This window comes from Aristolochia californica, unplaced genomic scaffold, assembly GCF_029961685.1.
Source record: "Aristolochia californica isolate CCGP_79_NKW_82.1479 unplaced genomic scaffold, dmAriCali1.0.hap1 SCAF_9, whole genome shotgun sequence".
Lineage (NCBI taxonomy): Eukaryota > Viridiplantae > Streptophyta > Magnoliopsida > Piperales > Aristolochiaceae > Aristolochia > Aristolochia californica.
The window spans coordinates 32,899,454-32,924,873 of NW_027182290.1; the positions used below are offsets into that span (position 1 = coordinate 32,899,454).

Genomic DNA, 25,420 nt, shown 5'->3' on the forward strand with positions numbered 1-25,420 from the left:
AGTGTAACACTGTGGGACCCAAGGAGTTACAGGGGCCCACGTGTGCTGGCATCTAGCGTCAGGAGTCATTCGAGGGGATGAAAGGAGTGGAGACGCCGTGTGGGAATCAGAGTGTCGGACAATCCGACAAGGCCTTCACTTTACACCTTTTGAGGTTTTGAGGCGCTGCCGCTACCTTCCTAACAGCTTGTAATTTGTTTCCACGTCACCGTAGAAGATTTCCCCGCATCCCGGATCCTGGATCTGGATCCGGACCGTCCTATGCGTGCTCACTGCAATGTTAGCTGCTTTGACCAATTATGAACCGTTGATTGGACTTAACATGATGTGGGTCGTCATGAACTGGGCCCACTACCACGAACGAAATGGACAAAAATAAAGAGTAATGAGTTAGCTCCGAGTGCTCAAGATTTTCACGAACCATTCTACACCATATTTTTCACGATAAAAAACTCGAGTCTGATACCCACCACAACGAGTTTGACCCGACTAGGCAGCTGACAAGCCATCGGAGGTGGGTCCTACCATCTAATCAGGCTTTCATTTTGACAGCGATTTGGCATTGGCGTGTCATTACAGAAAGGCAACCGACACTATCCAATACGTGAAGGCGAAGCCCAGTTCTACGTCGGCCCAGGGAAACCTGAGCCAAGCACTTATCGAAGCGTCGGTTTGGGGTCCACCCCGAGTGGAAGCCTCCTCCCAACCTGGAATTTCTTCTACGAATGGGTGGAGGCCACGTAAGCGCAGTTACATTGGGATCAGTCTCAACCACAAGTGGGTGTGTGCTGAATGACAGCAGAGTTATTGGTTGATGTGGAAAGTATTTGTCATTTGCCTGTGAAGTGTGATTGTGAACCCAGCCGCTGGAGAAGTTCGATTTCGAAAGGACCTGCGGATGACTTATCCAATACGAAAATATTATTTGATACAAAATATATAAAGATAAAGATAAAGATAACGAGTGAAAAAAACAGACAATAACAAATTGCTTCCAGCCAAGTACATTTGATTTGTATAATCCCTTTCTCGAACAAGATACAGGAGTGGCATACTTGCTTTCCACAACAATCTACAGAGGCAAAGCCTGGACTAAAAACAGCAGTTTCACTAAAGAACACACATACACATATAATTTTAATTTGCCTAACTGTAATTTGCTAAAACTATAAAAATAATGCCCCTGCTTAAACAAACAAACTACCCGTTAATTCACACAGCACCCAAATGGAAGGTTTCCCCATTGTAAGGCAGTAGGGCGTGCTGAAACTATACCAATTCCAGTGTGGTAAATGGTGAACTCTTCTTAAACCATTTTGCCCAAACTCCAAAATGTATAAACCACCATGCTTCTCAACTAGCATATTTTGATATTAACTTGTCAACATGAATGAGGATGTCATCTATATGTGGTCGAACTGCTGCTTGTGGCTGGAGCATCCATGTTACAAATTGATGGAGGGCTTCAGGGTAAGGTGGGTCAGGCCCTCCTGGCCATTTTATCTGGGCATTTACAATGGCCAGTTGTAGACTTCCTCCAGATTCGCCCAAAGCATACTCGAAAGGAGACACACCATACCTGTAAGTGTTGGTAGACATGAGAACGGGGGATGAGTTAGCAATTGACACATAAGTTGGAATTTATTTTTTTATCTTTTTCCCCTAGTGAGACTCAAAACTACCTAGTGTCCATATTTTTTTTTTTTTGTAAAGTATGGGAGGGGGCTTATAACATAATTTTAGGCAAGCTGACAAGCATTTTCCGGTCTCTTTGACTCCTTAATACCAAGGGTATCATTTTCCATCATGAACATAGCATTTTCCCCAAAAGGCTACGCTCAGCCACAAGAATCTGCTTTCACATGTTGTTCTAACCTCACCTAAGGACTCTCTTATCTATTTCCTGCTTCTCCACCATTTGTATCATTCCCCCTTTTTTCATATAAACTGCTCTTAGCACAAACAAAAATATAGTAAAATTTTAAAAACAAGATGGCATTGTCTAAGAAGATATTCGTTTAGAACAATAATTTAAGAAGGTTTAACTGGCGGGAGCTCAGATGGGATGATACTTTTGTCTTCCTTTGCACAGAAAAATAATGTGATGTTGCTCATTTTAAAAATGAAAATATAAATAAATGAAGCAGACTCCTCTAACAATCAATGAAACAAGACCAAAAAGGGGCATTTCCTAAAATGCATTTCTACAATAAAACATGTAATAGAAAGGACTGAGTAATTGCACAGAAAGTTCCATGATAGAGATGTTGTATTCTCACATGGCATATGATGGAGATCTAAAAGACAGGATACTCACATTATGGCATATAATGTGCACCCTAGAGACCAAACATCTGTCCTCTCATCAATATCATCATGGCTTGGGCAGTCCCATAGCTCAGGAGCTCGAAAAGGAGCCGAACAGTGTTCAGCAGCCCATTCCTACATGCCAAACAATCATAATACCTTTAAATTCAATTAAAAAAAATTTGAAATCAAGAAGAAAATGAAAACCACTAACAAGCCACCACATTTGAGTAAATGAACAAAAAAAATTAATCCACTACAAGATCCTACCTTCCTCTCAGTTACTTTGGATCACAGCTAAGAGAAATGAAGCTTTTTGTGCCTTGTTCTTAAAGTAACATAAATTGAATATTTTGCTGTATTGAAGTGAATTCCATAGACCCTCAAATATAAAATTACAATTGCCAACAGCAAAGGTAATTTACCATTATTGATTGTTAAACTGGTTAAGCGTGTTGTCAGTTAGCATTTTTTGAATTCATTGCTCTCTCTCTCTCTCACTCTCTCTCTAAAAGGGAGCTTCAGGACATGGATGTGAGGCTGGCCCTAAGACTAGATACTTCTCTGGTTGCTCTCATTTTTTTCCTAGACTTGGAACAGCTACTTCCAGGGACATGATTGTGCAGCAATAATATAAAGAAGAAAGATCTCTCTCTCTCTTACTCTCTCTCTAAATAGGGTGCTTCAGGACATGGATGTGAGGCTGGCCCTCAGACTGGATACTTCTCTAGTTGCTCTCATTTTTCCCCTAGACTTGAAACAGCTACTTCACGACACATGATTGTGCAGCAACATATAAAGAAGCACAACATAGAAAAGCCCAAAGCAATCACCAGCCTAGCAATATAATCTCAATGAAAAAAGACAGTGCCACGCACTGAAAAGTACCAAATAAGAACCGCTACAACAAGAGCTGTTTGACAGGAAAGAATAAGCACAAACCTGCAGTTGTAGGGCCTCAGAGCGAGAGCAGATTGACTTCCTTGCAGGCCTAGCACTTCCAAAATCCATTAAGATTGCAAGAGGTGATTGTCCTTTTCTGTGGGTGATCAAGACATTGCCTGGTTTAACATCATTATGGGCATATGGTGGGTCAAAACTGTGCATGTGCTTAAGACCTGCACAAAGCTGCGACAGAGCTCTTCATTAGCTCCAATTTATAAAAAATCAATCCACTCTAAAAATTTAAAATAAGAACGAAGAGAAACAAGCAAAAAAAACACAGGGATTCATCAACTGGTTCCAAGTAAAACAGAAAAATAAAATACTTGAACAGCTTAGAAACATGGATACTAAGACATCTTTTTGTTTTTTGATACAGGACATGCAACTGAAGATTTCTGCAAACTAGAAGTTGACATCAGTTACAGAGAGTAGACAAGCATAACAACAAGGCCAGACCAAAAAAAAACACTTATTGATGATTAAATAACACAGACTATTATATCTTTTGAGTCATGAAGTTGGGAGCCATAATCCAGCAAACCATTGAAGCAAATCATGAATGTCAGTCACTGGTTAATTGTCCTCTCAGGTAAATGTTTATCAACTGTGGTTCTGGATATGCTTTTCCCCAGAATCCCGAATGGAGATAGCTCCAGATACCACAATTAGTATTATCTGACTTAAGCAAAAACACTGTAAAGCTTGTGCCACATGGGCCTTTGACTTCTTTGTAAAGATTCTTTTATATATGACTTGTGCATTTGGCTCATAGTCACATGGGGGTTTTCTAGTATGAGTTATTGGGTTTAAGTTTCACCAGGGGTAAGCAGTGTGTGTGTGTGTAATCAACATTTAGAAAATACATAAATAAATAAATACAAAACTTGTGCCACATGTTTTGGATTCTGTGGTTGGATCCCTAGTCCAAGAGTGACTATCAGCCAAGAATGCCTTTCCCAATTTTTTTGCATTAACTAGTTAGCTTTCAGGTCATCCTTCAGCATCTTTTCTCATTTTAAACAATCATTTTATACATCTGAATAGAATGGGGAATAGAAATAACCAGAATATGTCACAGGAAACAACCGACATAACAAATAAAAACTAGGTCATAAATGGAAGTGCCGAGTGACTTGTTCCTTTGGCTCAGAGGTCACATGGGGGGTTTTAAGTGTGAGGTCCTGAGTTCAAGTCTCAGCAGGGGTAAGGGGTGTGTAACATTCAAAAAATAATAAATAAATGGAAGCACAGACTGCCAAGGAGAGTTTGTTTAAAATCATTCAGGCCTTTTTTTTTAAGAAGAAGAAGAAAGTGAAGCTTTTATTCTAGAGCAAAGCTTACAAGAATAAAATCTTAGGAAGGGGGTCTACTTACAACAAAGGATTGGAGGGATGACAGTCTATAACGTGGCTTCACCCTCCTAGATCAGTTAATTCAGTAGATTACAGTCTTACCATGGAGGGATCTTCTCTTTCAGAAATGGTTATTCATCATAAAGCTGTATTTAGGTTTCCAGTGCTGCTGTTTGTGTTGTATTGCTGGTTCTCTCTTGGTTTTTGTAATTATCTTTTAGGATCCCTTCCGTGTCGGGGATACTCTTTGTTTCTTAACAATTTGATTTTCAAAGAAGAAGTCCAAACACTACTCATTACACATCCAGATATTATGAATCAAGCAATAGGTTTTGAAAATTTTATCAATAAAACCAATAAATAATATAGCTTGCTTTTTTACCTGCCGGAAGATCTGAAGAACATCAGTTGTAGAAAAGAACTCTTTTCTCATTTTCATAGATTTTGCATTGTCTAGTAGGGTCCCATCCAAATGAACTGGAAACAACAAATAAGCCTCGTGATTCCATGAGCCTTCCTGTCCACCCTATATAATAAAATGAAAAAGGTGTCACTTAAAACCAATAAAAATGCCAAGAAAGACTTCTACTACGTAAGTGACAGATACCACCGAAAATGGCTAGACTAACAAGAGGTATATATGTAGACAGAACGAAGGGAACTTCTACAGTAAACTACACTATTATCTTCTTTTGCCTCAAAATCAACCAGAGTAACCTGAATAATAGAACTGCTACAGAAGAAAAACATTTAGAATTCATTCCAAGAGGAGTTAATGGAATGTAACTAAATACCAAGATTGAACTAGTAACAATACATTATCTAAAAGGTTGGGACATATCAAATTCCTGTTGTGATATATTGATCGTGATTTGCAGAATGCATCAAGAATTTGATTGTTCAATAGCCAGAGCCAACTAAAGTACAATGATTGCCTATCATGCCTCTAAATGCATACTCACAATGGGCAAGCTCAAACAGAATAGAGTTTATTCAATTACCTTAACAGCAATTATAGCATGATCAAGGAGAGGAAGCAGATTTGGGTGATTAAAGAGAGAGGAAACTCTTATTTCCTCCCGTACCAATTCTAACTGCTCAGTATTCTGAATTAGGACTTTTTTCATAGCGTATGTTCCATCCTCTACAGCCATAAAAAACATGTAATAGAGAAGTTAGCCAGTATATTTTAATTTTCAAAGGGGAAAAACACAATTCACACAGATTGCACTGGTTATGAAATAGTAAGAATATTAAAGTCGACATTAACAGAACAAATATCAACTACGGAAGAGCGAAAATGAGAAAAAAGGAATCAATATTGAACAACTCCAACATGTACTAACACATACTGACTAAATAAAATGTCAGATCCACAATATCTGAATGAGCGAATTTTTTTTAATAGTTGTTACTTACTCACCCCCAAGATATCAAGGCGTCAATAAGACTTTAACCCCGCAACCTCTTATAAAGAACCAGAAACCCATAAAACTGGAATTTACCAGATCGCATTACACACCGTACGTTAAAAATAATAATAATAATAATAATAATAATAATAATAAAAGAAGAAGAAGAAGAAGAAGAAATTAGACAAGCTGCAAAAAATGACCAACCCGACACAAGAGACGGATCCTTGAATTTCTTTCCGATACCACCGGCAGAGGCAGAGCTTTCCGTATGAACCTCTTTGACGAGATACACATAAGCAAATCCACCTTCCCCAAGCTGCCTCACGACCCTAAAACGGTTCTCATTAATCCAAACGTCCCCTCCTCCATTAACGGCGTCATACAGAGCATTGAGGCCTGAAAATGAGCAACCCATGTTGGGTTTTCAGGCAATAGCCAGCTTCTCTCCTCGGATCAGATCTCAGATTTCGATCAAGAGTCGAGAGACCCTTCCAGTAAATTTTTCTTGGAGTGAGAACTGATCTTCGTGGCAGTGTGCAACAGAATTTTTAAGGTGGTTGACGAAAATAATAATTACGAGAGAAAGAGAAGGCTCAGATACGATGCCTGAGAGCAAAATGCTCCGTTCATCTGTGGGCCACGTCGTGGAATTAATTACTCTTTTTATGTTAAAGCAAGCAATGAAAAATATAGGGAGGAAGAGGGGGAGTAGGGTGCGAGGGAGAGAACAATGGAGTGAAAGTGAAATCATAGGGTTAGAGAAATATTAGTAAAAAGTAAATGTAAAAATACCTAGTTAATTCACTTTTACCTCACTAACTTGAATTGGGTGAAGAATTGAATTGAATTTAAATAAATTGATTCAACTTCAACTTATCCTTGGGTGTTAGTGTAGACGAGTTCAAGTGTACTGGAAAACAAATTCCGGTGCCCCAAATAAAAAATATGATATAAATAAGAGAATGAGTAATATTTTATAATATACTTAAATAAGACATATATCTAAATAGATAATTACCCAAAATAAACATACTTACTACACTTATAAGTGATTTAATGTTTAGTATTATAATATATTAATATCCTAATTAATGAAAAACTATATTATATTACTTAATGATTATATTTTATTATAAATTAATACAATAATTACGTGTGACTAGAATAAATTATTACAAATAAATAAATAAAAATAAAAATAACATAAGCGAATATAATAAATAAATAAATTATTTTTTAATAACATAAGATATATTTTAACATTAAAACTCACTAATTTAATAAAAAATAAAAAATACATAATAAATAAATAAATATATTAATTTATCAATAACATAATATATATTTTTATGTATTATTAATTAATAATATATTGACACAAAATGAAAACCAGTGGTTTAATTAATTATAGCAATTGGATAATTAAACCAATTAATGATTATAATTTATTATAAATTAATATACTAATTACGAGTGACTAGAATAAATTATTTAAAATAAATAAAAATTTTAAAAATAACATAAGAGAATATAATAAATAAATGAATTATTTTTTAATGACATAAGATATATTTTAACAATAAAACTCACTATTTTAATACAAAATAAAAAAGACATTATAAATAAATAAATATATTAATTTATCAATAACTTAATATATATTTTTACGTATTATTAATTAATAATATATTAACACAAAATATAAATCCAGTGGTTTAATTAATTATAGTAATTGGATAATTAAACTAATTAATATTAAAGTTGATTATAAATTAATATACTAATTACGTGTAATTAGAAAAAAATAAAAAAAGTGAAAAAAAGTAAAAAATAAAAGTCATTGTCGTCGTCGAAGAGCCCTGCCGTGAAAGAGCCCTTTGATTTCGGATTTTCCAGGCAGCTCCAAGACCTTCAAAACCTTCGTGAAATTCTGTTACAGCGTGAAGATCGACCTCATGGCAACAAATGTCGCTCCGTTGCTTTGCGTCAGTGAGGTTCTTGTCCCAATTCGTTCTCTAAAACTTCATAAAAAATTTTATGAAGCGCCGATGGCGATGGCAGAAACCCTAGGCATTGCACAGTGAAAGAGAGAGGATGAATGAAACTGGGGTGAACGGAGAAAGCAGAGAGCGAAAACGAGAGGAAGCAAAAGCGTCGCGCACTTCAAGTGGTTGATTCGAAAAATCAGGCTGAATCCAAATTTCTCAATTTTTGCCTGAGAGAATAAAGTGATGTAATCTCACTTCAATGTAATTCATCTTACACTAATGACTTAATTTAATGAACTAAATAATGCGGGGGAAATTTATTCTACTTCATTGTCGACTAACCCCCCTAACATGTTTTCCCATGAAAAGTGAATTCAATTTCACTTTCTAAGTACACTAGTTAAGCCCTTATGGAAAAAAATAACTTAAAAACACCCAAATTTACAAATTCAACCACTAATTTTTAAGTACTAAATATGTGGCAGAAGAAAAATGAATGAAACATGCTTGAGATCTAACAAAATAATTTTTATTTTTTGGACAAGTAAAGAGGAGGGGCACAAAAGTGTTAGAAATAAATAGTAGAGAGAACTCATACAGTATTGCCATCAAATCTATTTAAAAATTAAAATAAAAATAATACATAATCATAATTAAATAAATAATCAATTCTCAAATTAATGATTTTAAAATATTTATATTATTTAAGTAATCGTTAAAATACATAAAAGTAAAATATAAGTTAAAATTTATCTATAAATAATTGAAAAATATTATTTATAAATTATATTATTAAAAAAAAAAACCATGAGGTCGAATCCGGCTTTCCATTGCTGCAAAATGACTAACTTTCCTAAAAAGTGTCCTCACAATTGTGAGTCGGGTAGGAAGAGCCGCACGTGCTGGGTTCTACTGACGTGGCATGGTGACTATAACATTACACGTTGGATTGACGGGTAAAACGTTTTACCTGGCCAACTCGAAGTCGGGAGTCGAGACTCGAGAGTCGGTAGTCGGGAATCATTAGCCTCACCGCGGGTACGGGCACATTGGCGGACACTGGCTTAAAACACCCAGCAAGGAAAAGTGGGAAAAGAAACGGACGCAAGGTTCCCTTCCAACTGATAATAACAGCGTACTCCGGCGACATTTGGGTAGAGGCGCCGGCAGCCGTCAGCCGATCGGATTGTGACTCTTTAGACGGCGCCCTTTCTTATCCTCCCGCATGACGTCTCCGTTGGTAGCAATTCCGGGAGCTGTAGACGAGGAGGTAGAGGAAGAAGAAGACGTAGACTTCAACCCTTTTCTGAAGCCCTCTCTTTCCCCAGAAGCCTCTTCCAGCCTCAGCTCCGAAAGCGAGCCTAATGCCAACGGCGGGCATCATACCTCCTCATCGATCCAAGTTCAGTACAATGCGGACAACAACGAAGGAGAAGAAGAAGGGGTAATGCAGGCGGACGATAACCTCGGCAATCGGGACGATGGAATATATCATACCACCGAAGAGGACCCGATATGCAGGCGAACCAGAGCTCGATATTCTCTCGCTAACTTCTCGTTGGACGAATTGGAGACTTTTCTTCAGGAGACCGACGACGAGGAGGACTTCCAGAATGCGGATGATGAGGAAGAGTACCGCAAGTTTCTCACAGCAGTTCTCAATGGCGGGGAAGAGGAGGTGGATTCGACTACCAAAAATTTGTCTGACGAGGAAGACGAGGATGATGCAGATTTCGAGCTAGAAATCGAAGAAGCCCTTGAGAGCGAGACCGACGAGAACAGGAGTAGAATTGGAAAGTCCCAGGACGAGAACAGTTATGCAGATCACCGGAGACCGGAAACTAGACAGAATCGGCGCCAGAACATTTCTGCTCGGAACAAAAAGAAGTTTCTCGGGCAAACCATGCTTCCCTTACGCCCAATTTTACCTTCCAATGCCCCAACTGCGGCTATGTACCCATCCGCGGCAGAAACTGTAGTAAACGGTGCCCCTAATCTTCCCCATCCTGGCATGATCAATGGTTTCACTGCTCACCAGATTGGGCAACTTTACTGTTTGATCCATGAGCATGTGCAGCTCCTAATTCAGGTATTCTCCCTCTGTGTTTTTGAGCCTTCCAAGCAGCATATAGCAAGTGATGTCCAGAGATTGATTATGGAGTTGATTCGTATTCGCAATGAGGCGCTGTTGCAAAGGAAGGATCCCCACCCAAAACTTTACTTTCAGCCTCCACACGTACATCCTTCCGTTTCAGAAGATCCCCCTAAATCTAATAGTAATTTATGCCTGGGACAAATGGGAGAAAGTTCTATCTGGATTCCAGTGGTTGGAGATTCTGTTATGACCATTCTGGATGTGCCGCCGCTAGGCCTTGCCGGGAAATATGTTGCAGATGTTACAAACGGTAGGTGGTTGATCTTCTCTACTTGCAGGAGTCAGTAGGTTGATATTGTGTATGTAACAATCGTTTCATTAATCTTACAGCTGTACAAGAGTATACAGAAAGGCATCTGCACGATGTGCACGGGAGCAGTCTTTTTGAGAGAGTGCCTCTTTTCCCACTTCCTAGAGTCACTCCTATGAGTGAAATAATTCACCCAGATGGTGGTCCTTTGCTTGGTCGTCTAGAAGTGCAAGAACAGAACCAACAACCCAAAAAAACTTTAGCTGGCACATTAGTAGAAAGCAGCAAGAAACAATCAGTTGCTGTTGTTCCAAAGAATATTGTAGACTTGGCACAAAAGTTCTTCTCACTCTTTAATTCCGCACTATTTCCCCATAAGCCTCCGTCTGCACCTGTGGCTAATCGGGTGCTGTTCACTGATGCAGAAGATGAGTGAGTTTGATGCCCTTTCTGTAATCTTTTTGAATTTTGGTATTGCATGTAACATTCTCTTGATAATACATATAACTATAGCATTACTTGTTTCTACTGTTATTTTTATATATCTTGTTGACATGTTGTGAGATGGGCACTTAAAATGTAGGGATCTTAAATTTAGGAATGGAACTCCGTTGGGTTTTTATTACTAGACCCCACCTCACCCTGCTACCCCAACTATAAACCTCATACCAGTTAAAAGCTATAACGGGATTGGATTTCAAACCCTATCCCTGTCATTCACCATCCTCATGTACTAGGATAAAAATGCCTTCACTTAGAAAGACATTTCCAATTTGTTTTTCTAATTTTGATAAAAACAATGGACACACGAATACGTTTCTTTTATTAGAAAAGTTTTTTCTCCATAAGTATCCTTTTCTTTTTTATAGTTTCTTTTGGGGTTTAAACTATGATATTATGTAAATGTAAGGGATAAAATGGTAATAAAACCCTGGGAGTCAGGGTTGGGGAAACTCGTTCCCTCCTGCGATGGGTCTTTCACCTCCCCACCTAACCCGAGCCAGTTCCATCCCTACTTAAATGCTTAGCAACTATTACAGTTCGTTTCAATGATATAAAACTTAACCGACTTCATTTATTTTCTGTCCTAGAGAGGACTTAATTCTCATAGTGAATCCAAATGCAGTCTGTTGGTTTTCCTTTGTTCCATTAATAAAACAATGCACGATTGCTTTTTTTTCCTGCTTTGGTCTTTTGCATGTTCTGGCCTATTGTCTGAATGAAACATTTCCATTCCTTAGCCTCAAAGATGCGTGGTCATGGAAAGGGGATTAAGTGGAATATATAGTCCAAGGAAAAGATCAACACAAACTGATTTTTTTGAGGAATATGTCTAGAAAAAAAACTGACTTGGTTTCTTCTCGTGTCCTTTGGAGATAAACTGTCATGCCTACAAAAGAGTACATCTATATGAAGAAAATGTAGGACAATTGTGACATTATTCCCTCTGTGGTTCAGTTGCTCTATCTGCATCCTTTTTCTTCTGTACTCCTCTTTGAAGCCTATGATTTCCCTGTGTCAGCAAGGATCTATAGAGGAAGAATGACTACTAAAATTTTCTTGATCTGTTGCTGTTTACCATTTGTTAGAGTTGAACAATTTCATTAGTTGTACCGTAAAGAGTTTTAAAATTCCTAGGAGAATGTCTGTTGTGGTGGAACAGTCAAAGATGTTTGAAAGTGTTGATTTTCAGGACTCCATGGATTTCGCTTATGGAGAAAAAGAGAGAGGCGTCATTGAGAGAAAACAAGAGGAAGAAGAGGTTATGGACTTCTCAAAAGATGGTAATATGTCTAACTGCTAGCAGAATGATAATACTCTTTTACTGTAATCAAGAACTCAAATTGAGTTACAAGGTCTGCATCTTCCCCTCAGCAGTGGCTAAATCTAAAGAGAACTCAAGAGAGCTAGAACATAAACACATACTGAGCCAAGACATCATACTGAGAGTTAGAACCAGATAGCTAGCCATATTAATTCAATTGATTAGCAGCCAATGATATCACAAGAGAAATCAACAACTCCTTGAGATAGCTGAAGACCAGATTTCAAAGAAATACACTGGACTATAGCATGTCAGGCCCATAACGTATTCAACCCATGATTAGAGATACCAAAGATATTGATAAGGTGAAGTATTAGCAAGGCATGCCCATAACATATTCAATTCATGATTAGCAATGTGACCTGTTGCTGATTCACCAGCTAGATAAAATAAACCACAAGTAATTGGTTCCAACAGTTGGAACTTTGCTGAATAATCAGCATCGTGATGGAGTCTCCAGTTTTTTTTTGAAAAAGATGTATATATATAAACAAGAAAATACAAAAATTACAAAGAGGGGAGCATTTCCCTGACAACTAGGGATTGTAGGGTAGCTCCGTTTTTAGCAAGCGCATCGGCTGCCGAATTTGCGGATCTCAGAATATGAGACCAAATACAAGATAATAATGAGCAAATTTCAATAATCTCCCAAAAAATGTCCCAATGACGCCACGGGGGAGGGGATGTACACTCGCACCATCCAATGACCACCTTCAAGTCCCCTTCAATATGGAGGGGACCTGTGCACTTATCTCGGAAAACACGGAGTCCATTGAGGAGACCGTGAAGCTCCGCCGACGTAGAGTCTGTGATTCCTAAAGGGCCGGCATATGAGTAAAGTTGGTTACCTAGGTGGTCCGAGATAACCCCGCTGAATCCTAAGAGTCCGGGATTACCCAGAGAAGAACCATCAAAGTTCAACTTAAGGTAACCAGGATCAAGAGGGGTCCATTCCTGCATAGTCTGGACTTTTGTCCGTGATGGAGTCTCCAGTGGACACACATAGTAGGCAGCAGAACAACAGAGGCACATAAATGGATTCATATCATGCTAATTCACTAGTTAGATAAAAACATCAAAAGCAGCAACGTCACCAAATATATTTCAGCACCAAGTGTATATTTCAATTAAAACAACAATCATCAATGAAAGCACCAATTGTTAGAGGAGTTTCAGAAACGTGCACAGTCATCATCAACATGCTGGAATTCTAGGGAGAGGAGAAGGCAGCAGCTGCTTCTCTTATCAAAGTAGGTGACAGATTCTGAATTTCTGCTGCTAAGAGAATTTAAATTGAAACTCTCATACTCTGCTGCTTAACGGCTACAGCAAACCAGAGGAAAATAATCGAGAAGAAATCAACTTCTACTGCTGGAAGAAGAAGATACTCTCTTGATCTCTATTGCTGCACTTACGTCTCAAAAGAAAACAGAGAAGAGAACAAGCTCTGCAATTATGGAAGATAAAAAAGACAACAACATACGTCTAGGTAAAGTTCTGGATTCCAGAACCCAAAATCTGCTGCAACATTAATGTGTTCAAATAATCTATCTATTTCAAATCTCCCTCGTCTCCTCTCTTTTCAATTACTTCATGGTTAGCCTGCAAATCTGGTACAAGAGAAGCAAAAGAGAGGCAAACCGAGAAGACTTACCGAGCACAGAAGATAACCTCTGCTGTTGCAAAATTAATGTTTCCTTTAAAGTTATTATCTATGGAATTCTGAAAATCAACATGGTATCAGAGCTCTGATTTTCAGGATTCAAATTATTTTTCACTTTTGGATTATGCGTCATGAAGGTGTTGTTATTTTGATGAAATCTGATGGAGTCTTATTCTGAGAAGGGTCCTCTTCTCTCTTTGTTTACTGCTGCTCGGTGAATCAGTTTGTAAAGGATAATCAGATTCTGCTCTGATTGATTCCTAGAGCTCAATCTGCTGCCTCATCTTTGCTGTCTCTCCGCTGGTTCTGTCAAGAGCTATCGATTTCCAGCTAGCACGTTCTCTGCTGGATTAATTTATTTTTGGAAAGTTCTCGGGATTGATCACTCTGTTGCTGCGTAATCTTTGGTATATTGTAATCTTCGTTGCTATTTTTTGGAATCTCCTTTGGCCGTCGTACTCTCCGCTTATTTGTGGAATGAAGCTGTTGGATCACTGTTTCTAGTTTAGTCTTCCTTCCAGTGAGTTCAGAATTTGAGAAAATTATTTTGAACCAGCTGATGTTTCCTTTTCTGGAAACTCTTCTGGCTCATCTTCATCGCCAACTAGGCGCAGTTTCAAGAGGATGAAGACGTTGGTCTAGCCTACCAAGTTCATTGCCGGCTTTGACTCTGTGGATTTATTGCCGCTTGATTCACGAAATTTAATCTTGATCTTTCCAGTCATCTCTAGCTTGGCTTCCTGCTGGTGCATTACGATCTTCCTTTGTTTGGAAAGATCATGAATCTGCTCGGAAGATAGCGAGCATTGCCAGCGAGTTGTTTTTGGAAACTAATTTGTCGTTGTCTCTGTTATTCTTATTTTCGGAAGTGTTTGGCTCCTCGGATTGATATGCCAGTCTCTCCACCATCTTGTGCCATTTCTGGACATCGTTGCTGTCCTGAGCTCTGTTCGGCGCCGCGGAGAAGAAGATACACTGTTGCAAAATTAATGTTTCCCTAAAGTTATTATCTATGGAATCCGAAAAAAAAAAAAAGCTATAACTTACTTGAGTGCTTATGATTGGTAGATTGCTCATGTAATCTGAGCTTCATGATATTGGTGAAAAGAGTAAGATGTGTATGAATTTCTCGACAAATCTTTCGGTTGTTAAAACAATCTTTGGTAGAGAAATTTTGTATTTAGAGCCTCAGATGAGCAAATGTTGTGGATGATTTATTATCAAAATAAAGACTTAGAGACTATATCTAGTTGTGGAAACTTCCTCTGAAATTGATCTAGGGTTTGTGGTTATTGTATTTGAGTTTTACTTCTTTTTTTATTAAAAGTTTTTTATTTTTATTAAGTGATAAAATAGAATAAAAAAGAACACCCTGCTCTAGGTTGGGGGAACTGAAAGAAAAAGAAAAATATGAGGGGAAGCCAAATAGCAAACCCCAAAAAGTACACTAAGATGAGACACAACTGCTCACAACGAGATATAGATGAAACTTCAAGTGCTTCCCCATCCAACACCGTCGGAGAGGCTGTAATATTTGTAACATTGCTGCTCTTGACCATTGAATGAGGTGGGTGGAACTTCATATGCCCCTCATGTCAGTTATCCCGATGTATTTTGTGTTTTATCATTTTCTTCTTTGCCCAAGTGTCATTCTTGTGTTTTTTTTTTTTTAATTTTTTTACACATTTGTGCTTTTTTTTTTTTTGCAGTATTTTGCGATTTTGTTGAAGTTTTTTGACTTGATTGAATGGAGCATTCTCATGTTCTTTCTCGTTCATACAAAAGTTTTTGTTCTTTTTCTTCAATTTTCTTAACTATTCGCTCTATTTGGAGATGTGATGCAGATTGCTAGCACTGGGTTTAATGGAATATAACAATGACTGGAAAGCTATCCAGCATCGTTTCCTTCCTTGCAAAACCAAGCACCAGGTCGTTTCTAACTTCAAAGTAACTGCATCAGTACTTTTACTTTTTTCTTTATTCTCACGTCAGGCCATGTTTATCTATTCCATTTCTTTCTTGGTTTTTTCCACTAGTCACCAATGTTGGGATGTGTTTAAATGTACCGGAAGGGTAGTTTGGTCATTTTACATTAGTCTGATTGTATCAAGAGGAGTGTCATTAGTTGTTAAGTTGGGTCCAAGGCCCATCCCAAAATAACTAGCCAACTTAGGAAACCTCTTTTCCATCTAATAAACTCAAGATCCTTGTACTCACTAATCCATGTGGGACTATTCCTTAACACTCCCCCTCACGTGTCGACCCTCTTTTTGTAGCTCTACAAGTGGATAATTTAGGAGTAGGCAGTTTAGGTGTAAGCAATCTTTTGTGGCTCTACAAGTAGATAGTTTAGGTACAGGCCCACATATGAGTACCTGCTCTGATACCATGTAAAGTTGGGTCCAAGGCTCATCCCAAAATAACTAGCCAACTTAGGAAACCTCTTTCCCAACTAATAAACTCAAGATTCTTGTACTCACTAATCCATGTGGGACTATTCCTTAACAAGTTTCATGAAGTTTAGAAGTATCTATGGTCCAATGTTTATAATTTTTGGACTTGTATGTATGCAGATATAAGGTGTTTATGTTATAGGGGTAGAGGAGTCTTTTCCTCTACAACTCACTTAAGTTAATAAAAGGGGTTAGGGGGCTCGTGCCTTTACCCTATTCCAGAACTCACGGCTTCTCCAAAAGCTGCCTCCTTCCCTTCTATTCTTCTCCTCTCACTCTCATCCCCATTTCTCTCAGTATTTCACAAGATGTTTTCTCCCACAATAAACAAAAGTTGGCCTTTTTTCTTTCTAACTGTAAATATAGAAGTAATCACATCATGACCCACTGAATATCTTAGATATTGACAGCATGAGTTATTGTGTACCTTATTACATTGTTATTAATGGAATTTGATCCTTCATGGCTCAATATAAATTTTATGGAGAAAATAGAGACTTGGAATAGCCCCTTTCATAGGTAGCAGTCACATTAACAGAGAAATCAGCTCTGTGATGATTCACTTGAGTAATGAAGCCCGTCTTTGTGTTTATGTTTGCCATATATGTAGAAGAGGGGCTCAAGTTTCTGCCTATGGATATATCATGATGCAAATACTGATGTTCAGTGAAATCTGACTTTATCCGAACATTTGGTAGATCTGTGGGGGTTTATAATTCTGAAACATGGATTGCTCCAAATATGTGATGTGGTCGTAGCTATCTATTGACCGACCAAACCATGACAAGTTTTTTGTCAGATTAATTTGAATTTGTATTAACTAAACATGCTTGATCTCATTGACTTGGATTCAGTTCCTCTCAAAGAAGGAAACTTGTATTTAGGAGACCTACAAAATGCATATAATCTTTTAATTCTGTATTACTTTATTTTATATATATTTTTTTGTCTTTTAATTGCTTTGTGCCCAGATCCAGGATGCTCCATTCAACCTGTGAGACTTGAACCCTAGTGTTCATAGTAACTCTTGTTTGGCCACTACTAAAAATTCACTACATTATTTAGTTATTTACTTATTACATTTTTAAAATAGGGCTACCTCCTTTATGATTGTTGTAGACCCTGATTTAATATGTGAATATGTCATTTCTTATAGATCTTTGTCCGGGCAAAGAACCGCAGCTCATCCAAAGCACCTGAAAATCCAATAAAGGTAACACGCAACAGAAGTTTTCTATGAAATTTCCCTACTTTAAAAAAAAAAATCTATTTTCCTACTTGTTTCTGTGAAAAAAGGCCATTAAAGTTTTGATTGGAAATTTTCTTTTGACGATGGCCTTACTTCTTAACTCATTTAATCTCTAAATTTTTTGCCTGCCATTGCTTTTCTTTCTTTCATTGTCTCTCTTGAGGTTGATTTCCATGGTTAATTTCTAATATCATTTCCCTTCTTGGTCATGGCAATCTCAATGTTGACAGGAATTGTCAAAAAAATTGCTAATTGAGGCTCTGTACCGTTATTATTGGTTTAGTCTACTGGAAATCAAGAATAAAGCTTTTCTATAATAAGAGTTGGGCTACCATTCAATTAAAAAAAAACAGTTGGGCTTTTCTTTTGGTTATTGTTTGTTTGACTCTGAGCAATGGATGGATTGGGCCTTTGGTTATTATGATTTATGGAGATTCAGTTTTATGCTCTTCTGAAGGTATCTGGGGACTCCTTTTGAGTTTCTCTTGGTAAAGGGGGTTAAATAATATTTTTATTTTATTTTTTAATTGTTTAGTCCAACAATGAGAAGAGGAGAATTCACTAAAAGAGAGGAGAAAGTATAATGTGAAGATACTTTGCCTGAGGGCAAAGGATAAAGGAAAAGGTTAAAAAAAAAAAAAAAAAAAAAAAAAAAAAAAAAAACCTGGAGATGTACGTCAGTAAAAGGTACAAAAACAAGAACAGTAAAATAAAACTCCTTCCCCCTAGTTTGCTTCCAACACATGGAGGAAAACTCCTTCCCCCTAGCTAATGTTATCACACTCTTCATTTGATGTTATTTTAATTTAGTTTTTCTCTTCTGCTGGGTTCTCCTCAGTACACTTTAGTGCTTTCAGTGTTCTTTGTATCCCCTCTTCCTAAATGAATTTCATTCTGTCCATGCTAAAAAAAAAGCCATTAGTTGTTAGGGCATGAGTTAGTGAGTTGTTTGGTCGAGTCATCCATTTCATTTTGCTTAACATGCCTTGTTGGACCATTATTAAGGGCTTTAAGTAGGTTTTCTATGGCCTTATAAAAGTTTACCCACCTCGGGCCATAGTTGCAGAAGGTAAGCTTGGTGGAAGTTGGTTCACCTTTGTGTATTTCGGTGGCAGCTCTAAATCCTTTTGTTAATCTTATTAATGTCTGTTTGCTTATCTTCTTAATGCAGGCAGTTCGGAGGATGAAGACCTCTCCATTGACAGCTGAAGAAAAAGCACTTATACATGAGGTGATGAAAGTTGGCTTTTTTCCTTTTTATTTTGTCTATCATCATTTGATGCTATTTATTGATGTACTTTCGAATTATCATGAACAGGGCCTCAGAGTCTTCAAGCTTGATTGGATGTCTGTATGGAAATTCTATGTCCCTTATAGAGACCCATCCTTATTGCCACGACAATGGAGAACTGCAATGGGAACTCAGAAGTCATATAAAATGGATGAGGCTTCAAAAGAAAAACGCAGATTATATGAGATGATGAGGAGGCAAAAATGCAAAGTTAAATCATCTTTGAACTCATCTCAGGTGCGTTTGTTCTTTAAGTTTGGAATCTCTAAAGGTAAGTTTTAACTGAATGAGAAAAAAACCTAGAGATGTGGGAAGGATACTCAAAGATCTCATAGACGTATTCTACTGATGAAACCCTAAAGGTGTGTTAAATTGTTATCTTGGATTATTTCAGGCTGTTATGCTAGCATTTTAAGCATCTTGAAGAACCTTTCCATGCTATTCTAATATTTTTATACGTGTAGCAATTCTCTTTTCTCAGATGACATTTAGACACTTTCTATGTCACATTTTTTTTATGTTACTTTCTCAATATTTTCTTCATATGAGAAAATGCTTGGGTGGCTTGTAAGTTAAGCTAGTTTCAATAGCTTTCCAAATGGATTTTTAAAAAAGAAAACAGAAAATTCTGAGAAAGCTATACCTAAAACCAAGTGTCCATTCTGTCCTTTGGATGGCTTGGTTTGCTTTTGTTCAGTCAAAAAGAGATTGCTCTAACACATCAATTCATGGATGCTTACCAGGTTGGTACTTCCAATGGGGCTGATGACATTGACCAGATCAGAGCTGTGGATGGAGTGGACAATACTGCAGAAGATAATCTAGATGAGGAAGGCGAAGTTTATATGCATGAGGCACTCTTAGCAAATTACAGGCCTGAAAACATTGTGTCCACGTCTCTCTCTATCTCAAGTATTGGCAGTTTAAATTATCCCTCAAATAGTCGGTTGCCTCAAGAGGGTAGCCTTGCTGCTGAAAACAGGTCTAGGACTAGGGATGCATGCCAAGAACCTTTTCAATCTAATGTTTCTTCAAACGAACTTGTGGCTACTCAAAAGTCCTCTTACATCATGCAGCACGTGTCCCAGTATAACAATGTTACATATAATGCATCATATACTGTAGCTTCTCAACAATGGATTTCAAAGCCTCCTGTCAGCAACCAGCCCTACAGAGCATGCAAAAGTAATACAACGAGAATGGTTAAATTGGCACCCGATTTGCCTCCTGTAGACCTGCCACCTTCTGTTCGAGTGATCTCTAAGTCTTCCTTTCTTAGAACAGCTGCTATTGATAATGTTACAAATATGGCAGCCACTACTGAAACTTATGGGAAGAATCAAAAGTCACTGGTAGGTGGTGAAAATTCATGTCAACAGGATCCAAGAACTTCTGCAGATCAAAGTGTTGCAGAGGAAAATGTTACTGAATCAGATCTCAGAATGCATCCTCTGTTGTTTCAGGCTCCTCACAGTGAAGCTCCACTATATTTACCAATAAACTCTAGTGGTACTGCTTCTAGTATGTTCAATTTTTCTCGAGGACATTTGCTGCAGTCTAATAATCCCTTGTTTCTTTGTGGCCCTCAGAGGGCTCAGATAGTAAATAGTAATATTGATTATCTTCATCCAGCCATAACATCAAAGGAATCAACTCCACATTTATTTAATGTTGAATTTCATCCGCTCTTGCAGAAGGCTGATTGTGTAAATAGTGATTCAGTAATTGTGTCTTCTGAGGCTCACACATCCTTTGGTGCAGAACAGATTTTACATCCACCTCAAGTTGATGATTGTAGGTGGACAACTGCCATGACATCCAGCAAGGCAAAAGCACTAGACTTGACCATTGGCTTAAGTTCTGCTACAGGAAAGGAGAAATTGCAAAAACAGAGAGGTGAGATGGAGTATAATGCAAGTGGGTCCAACACTAGTGTATCACATAATACAATCAACAAGGAAGACCAACGAGCTGATATGGAGCACAGTATTACTAGAACTAGCTTGCAAATTCATCCCTGTGATGATTTTGAGGACCTTTCTCCTCCAGGAATAGTGATGGAACAGGAAGAATTAAGTGATTCAGATGAAGGAATTGAAGAAGGCGTACAGTTTGAATGTGAGGAGATGAGTGACTCTGATGGAGAAGAAGTTGATTGTGCCCATCATCCAGACACACTGGTCAAGGTATATTACTTCCCATATGCTGATAGCTTAATAATAAGAACTTTCTCATGCTTGAGATGTCTGTTTGACTATTCTGGCATACACAAGCATTGTGCTTCTTTTGGATTTTCTGGCATAATGACACTGTTCTTGCTGCTAGGACCAATATTTATTTCTGCAAAGTTTTCTTTGTTTTGATTGAAGTCTTCGCAATAGTTGTTGTTGTTATTATTAATTCTTTTGTCATTTCATTTTGAGCAAAGTTCAATGATGATGGCACTATGTAGTACTTTTGAAAAATCAGAGATTTGGATGAGAAAAGAAGAGAAATAAGGAGAAGAAAAGCTTTGGAGAGGAGCAACAGTTGCTACTTTGGAGTGCATGCCTGACAAAGCACAGCCCCTCTTCCTTTAGTCAGGGTTTAAGTGATTTTTACATAAAAGGTAAAAATGCCCCTCAAGGCATAAATCTCCTAGAATAAACCTCTAGATTGAATGAAAATTGAACCATAGGCATATGAAGACATTGCCTACCTAACAAACATCATATAAGACAAAATTATAATATATAAAATGACCAAAATGCCTCTCCAATGATATTTTAACACTCCCCCTCAAGTTTGAGAGTAGATCTCAAAGAATCCCAGCTTGTCATTGAAGGATACATGTTTATGTCTTCCCAATGGCTTAGTAAACACATTCCCTGGTCTGAAGACTTCACATATGGAGTTATCACATTTCCGTGGGTAACTACATCTCTAATAAAATGACAATCAACCTTTATATGTATAGTTCTCTCGTGGAATACAAGGTTGCTTGCAATGAAGATGGCCGCTTGATTATCACACTTCATAACCATAGGACTTGGTAATTGGAAACCAAATTCAAGAAGAACAAACTTTATCCACATAAGTTCGCTAACTGTGTGAGCCATTGCTTGATATTTGGCTTTGCACTAGATCTAGCTACAACTGTCTATTTTTTACTTTTCTAGCTTACCAGGTTACCTCCAACAAAACAACAATAGCCTGATGTAGACCGTTTGTCCATCTTACACCCAACATAATCAATATAAGAATATCCAAGTACATCAATCTATCTGTTCTGAGTCATTTTTACTCACTACTACACCTTTAGATTGAAGAACTCTATTAAGGCCTGCTTTAGGGTGGTCACATTCTCATTGGCCAATAACTGAACTCGAATGAGATCATACTTAGAGCCCATACCATCTAGAAACTCTTTAATATGATTTTCCTTCTTACGAATGTTTTCAACATTCGCAGTAAATGGATGGAATGTGCTGATTTCTTGTAGGACCCCTCTCATTTCAGTGAAGTAATTTGTCACTGATTTACTGCCATGCTTCATGTTAAAGTATCTCACATACAACTCATAGATTCTCGACAAATAACTTTCCTGAGACAAAATAGATGCTAAGGTAGTCCACATTGCCTTAGTAGTACTACAACTAAAATTTGATCTCTAAATTGTGACTCTATACTGTTGACCAACCAGGTTGTCACTAAATTGTTTTCAACTACCCAATCCTCAGTAATAGGTATATGAGGATCATCTGTTATGTATTTGGCCATTCTTCTAGCCCTCAAATACATCAAAACTGATTGTAACCAGTCGACATAATTCGTATCCATTCAACCAGATCATAGTTATCTGAATAGGCTGAGAGAGTTTCACATCGAAGCCCTCATTGGTCCTCTGGACAACAACTTGAGTGCTGGACTCAGCCATTAAACACCACAAACTACTACAATTCAGTGTAACAATGCGTCAACCAAACAAGTTGGGAACCTTTTCCCCAAAATTCTATACTCGTGCAGTCAAGTGGGCCCCACAATTGAACCAATTAGTGCAATCAATCCCAATCAATTTTCAATGAATAACAATCAATCTCAGCATTCAAGACCAGGTAATGAAGAATAAACAACTCAATTGCATGAAATTTGGGAAACACATGTAAAATTGATGACGAGGCAAACAAGGTAGAGGGTGATGCATGCAGTATTGAAGAAATTTCTCAAATTGGGATCATTAAATGACTCAAAACCTCAATAATCTTTCAATTAGGAGTAGTATCTATGAGCTAAAAGGCTATGACAGGCAGAAAAAAGGGAAAAAATGAAGTTTTTATCCCACCAGTCTAGAAATCTGGGAACATCTTCCAAAAGGGTTACTGAAGATTGAGAGAAAAACCACAAAAATGAGAGATATCTGCCCAAAAAATGCTTTACCGCTCTGTTACCTTGAAAAATCAGAGATTTGGATGAGAAAAGAAGAGCTTTGGAGAGGAGCAACAACAGCTGCCTTGGATTGCATGCCTGATGCCCCCTCTTCTTTTAATCAGGGTTTAAGAATTTTTAGACAAAAGACAAAAATACCCCTAAAGACATAAACTTACATATCTCCTAGAACCATAGGCAGATGGAGACATTGCCTACCTAACACATTATAAATGATAAAACATATAAAGTGACCAAAATACCCTTACTCTGGTATTTTAACAATTTTTATTCATATCTTCTGTTAAATTTGCCTGAAAAATCTGACATTACGCTTGTAGTATCCAAATTGTGAATAAATTAGAAATGAATCACGAGTATGACACTAACCAACATGCAATCTGGGGCATTAAAATGTAATCCCTGCAGTCCAATTTGTTGGTATATCTTTCTTCTGATTGTTGATAAATTTTTCACTTTGAGCTCCATTTGAAGGCGTAAACTTCAAATTTTATCCTGTGTTACAAGATTCTTCGCCGGGGTATCTCGTGTGAAAGGAAAATATTTCCTCTCATAACTGATCATTAGCATTGGATTTTTTTCGCTTTGAGCTCCAGGGAAGGTATAAAACTCTGAATGTTAGCCTCAGCAACAGGGTACCACACCTGAATATCTGTTGTGGGAGGAAACTATTTTCAGTACCCTGTGCTGATCATTATGCTCTGACCATTTGCAACACTTGCTGTTTAGTGTTAAATTAGGCAAAAAATCTGAAAATTGAAAGAACTTATGGTTGCTTTAGAGGTTTTCCATTCTCATAATGCTCTGTTCTGTGTCATTCATAATAGGTCTGATGCATCTTTCTGTTATTAATAGATTTACACATGCTTAAAGGGTGTTTCTCTTGTCTCCTTTTCGATTTTAGTATGTCCAATTTTACCCTCACTAAATTTTTTCACTTTACACCATCTCTTGTCTAGTGTCTTTTGTTATTCACAGGTGCCATAAAATGTTAAAACCTGGTTATGAACTACTCACAAAGCTGTGACAATGTCATACTCCTCATTTCATTACTTTTATTTGCAAATAAATTTGTTGTTCGCGGCTTCAAACTTGGTACTTTTGCTAATTGTTTTCTATTTCCCTGTCCATTCTCCTTGAGGTATATTTTGAGTTGTAGTTTGATATTAACATTGTCATTCTGATTGGAGATTTTTTCATAACTAAAGCTTCCTGCCACCATTGATGAGGAAATTGGCGAGAGGGGTCTTGCTGAACAAAGCAGTATGAAAGGCAATGCTCATTCACAGAAACCCAGTCCAGTTGCCAACTGTAGAAATGTTGCAAATTTAACAGGAACATCTTCAGAGTCATTCACTCTAGGGCCTTCTATACAGGAACAAGAAAGAGAAAACAGAAGGGATAGGAGCTGCGAAAAGTCCACCTCCAATGGGGTTCGTTCTCATCCAAACAGATTGAGGAGAAGAAAGCCTACCAAAGAGGAAGTCAGGCCAGAAATTCCGCAACTTGGTGATGTTGCTGCTAACACCATGTCATCTAAAAGAAAATCCAGAAAGCGCATGTGCCGATCTGATCCTAAGAGCAGGCCTATAGGTAACATGAAGGGTAGTTGTAGTGAGAATAGCCTGAGGATGGCCGATCCAAAGATGACAGAATGATCTGCTCAGATCATTCTGCAACATGTAAACATGTGGTTGCTGGTGCTTCATAAATCTGCAATTCTTGCTGTAGATCGCTTCTGTACATAATATGTTGCCTGGTTGTTAGTTTGTAGTCAATGTAAATCCAATTTTGTCTATTTCATGATGCCATGCTTTCAGGTTGCAGATATACCTGTTGTTCATCTTCTTTCTTGCATACTTTTCATGTCACCGTAATGCAGTGGCTAAAAGGGGAAGTACTTTGTCAATGACTGGCAAACTCTAACAAATGGAAGGATGCAATAGTGTCCTGGTGGAAATGTATCATGACCTGAGTTGATTATATATCTTCTGATCCAAAATATTTAGCTAGTGAATTGGACTATATTGTTGGAAGAAAAAAGTGGGATTGGTCTTGTGAACAGGATCCATTCACATGGCTGAATGGGTTTTCTCAAGATG

At 37.6% G+C, this 25,420-nt stretch overlaps 2 protein-coding genes across 5 annotated transcripts; one reads left to right on the top strand and one right to left on the bottom strand.

The window, feature by feature from the left end:
* Window positions 1-976: 976 nt before the first annotated feature.
* Window positions 977-6,595, bottom strand: LOC137941081 (uncharacterized). The gene is made up of 6 exons (XM_068786333.1): window positions 6,224-6,595; window positions 5,606-5,748; window positions 4,987-5,130; window positions 3,250-3,435; window positions 2,318-2,442; window positions 977-1,579 (listed from the first exon to the last, which is right to left on the bottom strand). Exons 1-6 carry the CDS (start codon window positions 6,432-6,434, stop codon window positions 1,354-1,356), a joined length of 1,035 nt encoding a protein of 344 aa, XP_068642434.1. The 5' UTR covers window positions 6,435-6,595; the 3' UTR covers window positions 977-1,353.
* Window positions 6,596-9,118: 2,523 nt separating this feature from the next.
* Window positions 9,119-25,144, top strand: LOC137940976 (uncharacterized). 4 transcript variants are annotated; one of them, XM_068786132.1, is made up of 9 exons: window positions 9,119-10,412; window positions 10,493-10,844; window positions 15,745-15,829; window positions 17,510-17,566; window positions 18,774-18,833; window positions 18,921-19,130; window positions 19,637-20,789; window positions 20,943-21,079; window positions 24,527-25,144. In XM_068786132.1, exons 1-9 carry the CDS (start codon window positions 9,233-9,235, stop codon window positions 24,974-24,976), a joined length of 3,684 nt encoding a protein of 1,227 aa, XP_068642233.1. In that variant the 5' UTR covers window positions 9,119-9,232; the 3' UTR covers window positions 24,977-25,144. The 4 variants fall into 4 exon arrangements, with proteins under 4 accessions (XP_068642233.1, XP_068642235.1, XP_068642234.1 ...); XM_068786134.1 differs by having other exon boundaries at window positions 19,637-20,245; window positions 20,660-21,079; XM_068786133.1 differs by having other exon boundaries at window positions 19,637-21,079; window positions 24,527-24,590; window positions 24,695-24,806.
* The last annotated feature ends 276 nt before the right edge of the window (window positions 25,145-25,420 follow it).

Coding starts and splice junctions, on each gene's coding strand:
- LOC137940976 (XM_068786131.1), top strand. CDS start 9,233: ATGACGTCTCCGTTGGTAGCAATTCCGGGAGCTGTAGACGAGGAGGTA. Junction 10,845..15,744: donor TTCACTGATGCAGAAGATGA/GTGAGTTTGATG, acceptor GATGTGATGCAG/ATTGCTAGCACTGGGTTTAA. Junction 19,131..19,636: donor CATCTTTGAACTCATCTCAG/GTGCGTTTGTTC, acceptor GATGCTTACCAG/GTTGGTACTTCCAATGGGGC.
- LOC137941081 (XM_068786333.1), bottom strand. CDS start 6,434: ATGGGTTGCTCATTTTCAGGCCTCAATGCTCTGTATGACGCCGTTAAT. Junction 5,749..6,223: donor GGATCCGTCTCTTGTGTCGG/GTTGGTCATTTT, acceptor TTATGGCTGTAG/AGGATGGAACATACGCTATG. Junction 5,131..5,605: donor ATGCTATAATTGCTGTTAAG/GTAATTGAATAA, acceptor TTTATTATATAG/GGTGGACAGGAAGGCTCATG.